The sequence below is a fragment of the Monopterus albus genome, unplaced genomic scaffold (genome assembly GCF_001952655.1).
Source record: "Monopterus albus unplaced genomic scaffold, M_albus_1.0 scaffold7.1, whole genome shotgun sequence".
Lineage (NCBI taxonomy): Eukaryota > Metazoa > Chordata > Actinopteri > Synbranchiformes > Synbranchidae > Monopterus > Monopterus albus.
The window spans coordinates 2,543,619-2,550,576 of NW_018127887.1; the positions used below are offsets into that span (position 1 = coordinate 2,543,619).

General features: G+C 39.6%; 1 protein-coding gene across 1 annotated transcript in view; it reads right to left on the reverse strand.

Moving 5' to 3' along the window:
• Positions 1–6,835, reverse strand: part of gxylt1a (glucoside xylosyltransferase 1a) — a 14,833-nt gene extending 7,998 nt beyond the window's left edge. The window contains exons 1-8 of the mRNA XM_020622393.1: positions 5,998–6,835; positions 5,294–5,386; positions 4,366–4,549; positions 4,087–4,218; positions 3,744–3,995; positions 3,143–3,266; positions 2,768–2,940; positions 5–141 (exon numbers count right to left, since the gene is read on the reverse strand). Of these exons, the coding sequence (XP_020478049.1) occupies positions 5–141; positions 2,768–2,940; positions 3,143–3,266; positions 3,744–3,995; positions 4,087–4,218; positions 4,366–4,549; positions 5,294–5,386; positions 5,998–6,215 (1,313 nt within the window). The 5' untranslated portion in view covers positions 6,216–6,835. The remainder of the gene's footprint in view (positions 1–4; positions 142–2,767; positions 2,941–3,142; positions 3,267–3,743; positions 3,996–4,086; positions 4,219–4,365; positions 4,550–5,293; positions 5,387–5,997) is intronic.
• Positions 6,836–6,958: the final 123 nt, after the last annotated feature.

The following is a 6,958-nucleotide window of genomic DNA, read 5'->3' on the forward strand; positions in this document are numbered from 1 at the left end:
CTGCTGAACAGACATGACGCTCTGTTTTAATCTCTTCATAAACAGGTGACTGGCTCTTCCACAGTACGTATGTGTGGTGGTCTGTAGCGACGCTTCCAGCGGTTGAAGAAGTGAGGTCTCCATGTTCTCACCAAATGGGTACTGCGATACAAAAAAATGTGAAGGTTTTTTATTGTTTTATTTTATTTCAGAAGTCTAATAATAAAAATCTAACTTTATTACATAGTTGTACTGCCCACTGTTATGTGTCACTGGTGGCTGCACTCACTTTATTTTCAGCTCTTCTCCTGCACTGACATTACTCAAGAAAGACTCAACAAATGTTATTGTAAAAATCAATTATGTGTTTTAACACCTGTTGCCTGCTGTGACAGCCATGATGGGACAATAAGAACTGCATTCAAATCACAGAATTAAGTGCCACATTTGTCACTGACAGTGTAGGATGATAACATTCTGCCTTTGATTCATATCTGTCAATTCAGTGTGTGTTTGGATGATGAATATCTATTACCACAACTATGCAAAATGGGCTCAGTAAGGCGTGACAGCAACGGTGAAAGCTACAGCTGCAGCATTCCAGATATGCTTTATTATTGTATGCTTTGTGTCACCAAGTAAACAGCAAAGATAAAACTTCCAGCTCTTCTGCCAGTTCATATTAGCACCCAAGGCTCCTCTCACAGCACCATGTAAATAAAGAAATTTTGTTTTTATATTGAAATAAACCATTCTTTCATTGCTCCAGTGTAGAAGAAGAAATCATTATTTTATAGCCTCTCGTTTGATTCTAGTTTGGCCAGGCATTTGGTTACTCAAAGCACACTTTCTTTATTATCTTTCATATACTGCAACAGGCAATAAAGCACCATTAACAGCCTCCTATTGATTTTTATGTGAATGCTGCTGGTGCGTTGTCCACACAGCCATCATGATGTCTCAAACTAGCATCAGCACTAAAATTTTTACAACTCTTCTGTGGGCTTGGCAGGGTAATGGTAGTGGCCTTTATTGCAAACTCCTCTGCTGGTTAGGAGAGACTGCCTAAGGGGCTCTTGGTGGGATAGAAATGAGAATTTCCTAAAGAATTGCCTGTTCCAGCCTTTAGGATGCTGCCCTCCAAGGACTAAGTGGTAACAAACTGGGTGGGGGCCAGAGGAGTTGGAGCAACAGGAAGAGGTGATAAAAGCTTCAACAAAGGATCAAACTCTATTTAGTCTGGCCTAGATGTTCTAATAAAACCAAGTGTACTGTATCTTATATTCCTCTGCTTAACACAGAACATGTTTTATGCCTACTAATGACAAACCACAGTATCCCCTCTTCTAAAATAAGGCGGAATCAGGTATGTGCCGTCTTGGATTCTGTATGCGCGTTTGTGCTGTCGCAGAGACTGATGGAGGCAGGAGGGCCGAGTGCCCCATAATGAAGCCTGCTCGTTTACTTAATGGCTGAGAACATTGCCCGCACTGATAGTGGTCAGGCTGGGCCCTGTGGCGGTAATGGATGGAAACCAACTAATGAAGCTTCCCTTGCTCCCCCGATTGCTGCATGCATGTTGACTGGTGTGCTGAAATCATCAAGAGCAGATTGAAGGTGAGCAACAGTAAGAGAGCTCTCTTGTCTGACTTACTTGCTCACTGATGAAGGATGTGTACTGGAGCTTTTAAGCTCTAAAAGCTGAAAAGCATTTAAAGCAAATCTGACAGGTGCTATACTTTATGTCCAAATTCTCTCTTCTCTTTTGCTAGCCATGCACTGGCCTCTGTTGGTTATTATATCAATTTAAGGATGAAAGACAATTCTGAATACGTTTAGATTTTTACAGAAGATGTGAAGACACATCCTAGAAATTATCTAGACTTTTTAAATTATACACACGACCAGTTTTTACAGATCTATGTCAGATCTAGTGCAAATGGGTAATCTTTGGGCCGAGTGGCAAAAACAGAAGTGCTAGCCATTTACTTTAAATACCCATTCATGTTTTGTTTTACTTTTATCGTATTACCTTCAGAAAGTAGCCATATTCAGTGGTAAATATGAACAGAATGAGCCTAAAAATTAAGTTTTTATATAGATAAGTGATTCTCTGTCATGGGTGACACTGGCTGTGTTAAGAATAATGTTGGTTTTCCAATAATGACGACCACTTTTGATCTGGGCATAACCGACAATGACAAAAATGTTAAAATAAATGCCCCGAATTATAAGAGGCAATCAATTCTACAACAAAATTCATGAATATCAGTCTTACAGTTGGCACTCCCATCCACTGGTCGAAGCTTGGTGTAGCCAGTTGGTCTAGTTAGAGTGTGCTACCGCTGGATGACGGAAATGTTTAACAGGCTATTGATTAAGCAGTGGTGGACGGAAGCATCCATGTGAGAAAAGCAATGACATGGAGTGCCTATTGATAATGCAATGACTAGTGAATGTTTCTGCAGATAGTCTGGTCTGCCATGTAAAGATACAGAGGCACCTAAAAGAAAGTCTATAAAAAGGATCTCTCTCCACTAGAATAAACAAAACCTTTCAAACATTATTTCCTCTTATATTAAGTTTCCATGTTGGCTGTGTCTGGAAAACTCTTTACTCAAAAATGTTTGGAAGAATACACCCACTCAATTCTATTCAGAAACCTTCACCAAAGACTTGGTTATTATTAAGAAAAGAGAATCCTTGCATAAATACAAGTTTTTTCTTTTAATTTTAGTGCAGAATCCCAGAGAAACCACAGAGTTCTGGTTAGTGAGGCAGACTCTACCTTGCGGATGGCTTCATAAACGGCTCTAAACGCTGGCTGCTTGTCATCATGGTAGACTCCTCTGTTACCATGGAGAATGAAGACACCTTCTTGATCAGCCTCTTGACAGTTGCTGCCATAAATGCAGTGGTCTGGACGGTAGTTCCATTGGCAGGGGAACACATATAAGCTTTCTGTAACACAGCAAAAAGCATGGCTGGGCTGATGAGGATTATAAAGAACTGGGGTTATTCACTAAGAACCCTTCACAAACCAAGCCAAATCAAATATGTTCGTTTGAAGGTACATGTCCAAAACAAAATCCAGTGATGCCTTATTTGTGCCCTAAAATATAATGTTCATGATTCAAAAATTTACAGTATATGTTGTACAAACCTGGGTTATGGTGAAATATGATATTAAGAAGGTCCTGGTCACCCCAGGTGATATTGAGTTTATACTTCTGGAGAAGAGGCATCAAAATTTCCTCCCAACGCAGTGCAACTGGTGTCATGTCATTCTGTAAGGACAAAATACAGCAATAAAGGAGCATTCAGATTTCTTCAGGAAACCAGAAACCTGCAATTCCAAAAAAAAAAAAGAAGAATCTTCACTGTGTGGAACAAATTACAATAGTGACCTCGACTGGTCAATCCTGGTATTACACCCACTTCAGAGGCTCCATCAGTTTTTCAATATCAAAATTTCACAGATCTGTTTTAATCATTACCCAAATGTAAAAATGTTAATATGGATAACATCATATTTCTCCATATATGACGATTATTCTTTACGACACATATCAAACATTGCTGTGATATGTGAGATACCAGCACTGATGCAGTTACGTTTTACACAACACAGACTGGAATTTTGAAAAATTTCACACCCAGAATTACTAAAATCTCACCAGCTTAGTACTTCTTGCCTTATACATATTCTGAATTTTAATGTGATGACTGACTAGATGAAGATTAACACTTTTAGTGTGTAGTACCTTAAAAAATTTCTCCCTGAGGCGTGTCATGTTCATGAGCATCACACCTGAATTGATGCCCGTCTTGCCATAATAAGGGTGGCGGGCAAAACGATTGTACCAGCCGATACGTGGTTCTTCGTGCTCTGGAGCCATGGCAGCTAAGTGGCTCAAATTGAACTGAGAAAGGAGGGCCCAGATGTCCTCTACTGGCTGCAGAAAAAGGATATCTGTGTCCACATAGAGCAAAGAATCCACCTCCTTCAAGATCAGCTGAAAATAAGAAAATTATTGTAAGCATACACTGGAAATTTGTAACTGTTACAAGTTGTACAGTATGTATAGAAGGTTACTCTAGTCATACTGGCAGGAAGAGTCTCTGAGAAGCACAAGGTTTGAAGAGCTTCTTCCACTCCCTTGCATTCTCCTTGGGAAAAGTGATGGAGTAGATGGTGAAGTTAAACCTGTTCTGAACTGTCCTGGGCCAGGAGTCCAGCTTTAAGAAAAGATAAGCACAGAGATCAGAGAAATCATTTACACAGATCTAGTTGTATCTAGGCTACATGTTTAACAGACTGTCTGTGTAAAAGAATACACAACTACATAAAGGTCCTGGTGTTATCAAGAACAGGAAGACACTTACAGCATTTTTGAAGCTGTCATGTAGCTCATCCTCAGCAAAGATGTAAAAGTGCAGGGGCTTTTTGCTGAAGAGAATGCTAGACTTCAACATAGTGAGGGTCTCCTCTAGCCTGGGGCCACAAGCCACCACAGCCAGGTGGCTCCTTTCATCACTCTTTTCCTTGGCTGCAAAGACTGACCTCTCTCTACAAGCGGAGACAAAGAAAATGGAATGAGTATTATTTAACCCAGGCTTTTATTATCACAACAGCATGATTCAGTGACAATTACACTGGAGAACCAGGCTCAGCTGACTGGTACTCAGCCATGTAGGGTTAGGCCTATCATTAAGTCAAGCTTTGTGCTGCCTCCAAGTGCTCCTTGTTAGCTACTACAAGTTGGGAAGCCACAAATGTACCTGTTCACACATTTTAATTTCCTTTTTGCCAATTTTCCATTATAGCTCTTAATACGTGGCATAGTATGAACATTTGGGTAGCAAGACATATTATAGTGCCCCAAGATCTATATTATCATTCTCTTTGCCAAACTGGGAATTACACAAAGAATTTAAATTCAGAAAATCTATAGCTACTGGTCACACCTGACTGCATTTCTGAAACTACAATTACAGATGACAAAGAGTTTGTCAATGACTACTGACAATGTGTTGTATGTATCAGAATGTCATTCTCTGACAAGTATAACAGAGATTAAAAGTTGAAAAGTAATGAGAATTTGCCTTGCTTAAAGTGCTGTGTAGCAGAGAAATGCTTGTACTTATGGCTTCAAAAACTCAAAAGTAGTCACAAAGGACACTGAGAATGCAGCAATAGAATCAGGCTTTGCTTTAAACTGTGGACCAAGGAAGTGGGTACAAGGTGGAAATTGAAGTCTGAATTATTAAAAGGTAACTAGTATCTTATAAAGATGCACAAAATCAGTCATACCTAAGGGTAGATTCCAATAAGCAGTTCACTCCACAAACATCAGCAGGCAGTCTCCAATATGGATTCCAGTAAGAAACTGACAGTGAATTACACCTGACAGAATGAAAACATGAGCTTTGCGATCTGAAACTTGAATTGATCTCTCGAACATATGAACCATTTGATTCAGGGTTTACTTAGATCCGCCCTGGGCTGCTTCCTTTAGTTAGTTGTTTGGTTAAATCCAGCCAAAAATGAGTGAGGCACAGAATTAATTTGGTTAGCAGTAGCTAGCGGTAATGGTTAATAAATTAGCTAGCTAACAGGTAGGATAGCAACTTTGCAGACAGCGTTAAGTTAGATTCATACAAGTTAAAAATTAGCAGTTTTATATAACATTATAGACAGTGAGTGCAAAACAACACAGTCAAAATGCTGAATATATTTTAAAGTTATCCAGCTTGGTTAAATTACCATCAACCCGGTAGCTAACACTAATTAGGCTTTAAGACAGATGAGTAGATGACGTTAACATATCCCGTTGCAAAGTTCACTTAACGTGCAAACAGCACGGTTAAGTTATATTATTTAGTACTCTGGCTCAACCTAACGCTATTGTTACGCTAACTTAATAGCAACTGCTGCAGACGTAACTAGAAATAGCTAATACTAACATAGTTAATCTTTGAAATGGAATTAGGTGACATAACTAGCGTGTTAGCTACCTGTCAAGCTCATCGTTACGGTCTCGAAGGCCTTTAAGTCCTGGCGTTTTCCTGAGAAGGTGCTCCGTGTCATGACTGCTCCTGTCGCGTATCTCCTGCTCTTTCAGATTCCACTGGTCTCTGTTCTCCAAGGTGGACGCTAGGTGACTGAACACATACAACAGTGAAAAGAAGCAGAAGACCACGCATAGCAGAAATGCGCGAAGGTAGCATCGCATTTTGTGTTTCAAGTTTGTTGCGCTAAGGAAACATTTTGATGAAATTAGCTACCGTCTGAAGTACTAACAACTAACTAATCCACCTCAGTCACAAATCAAGTCAGAACCTGTTGGGTGTTTACAGTTTTCCGCCCCGCCCACTTCTGTTACACGTGTTTCGTTGATCAACCGCATAGACACAGTAGGCTATACAAGTTACACGTGATATAATAACGTATAGGTGTGTATGGATCAACCAAATTTCAGTGCATTTGGTGTACATTTTGAGGCAGCTAAATTTTACATGTTAACCTACAGCCAGGTAGTTACTAAGAATCCAATGCACGGTTCATGGGTGCATACCATTAAATCATTCACAACCAACCAGGCAGGATGAGAGCCAGAACAGTAGAAACACACGGTCAGCCCTTTTTAAATATAAAATGTTGCAGCCAGGTGAAGTGAAGAGCAGCTACATTTTCACGAAATAATAAAGATAAAAACCTTTCACACCCTGGTAGAACCAAATCATCTACCTTCAAGCCACAAGCAACAAAAACAAAGAAAGTGTTCCCCAACTGCAGCAAGTATAAGGAACAAGGTGAAGCATAGTGATTAAACATACATACAGTACAGTGAGGAGTGGGACTGTGAAGTTAAATACTCTGTCTGTTGCCTTTTCATGTTTTCTCTTGTATCAGTTATATAGAGAAAAATGGTTAACAAATTCAACAATCCTATCCATCAAGTATGGAAATGTTTAT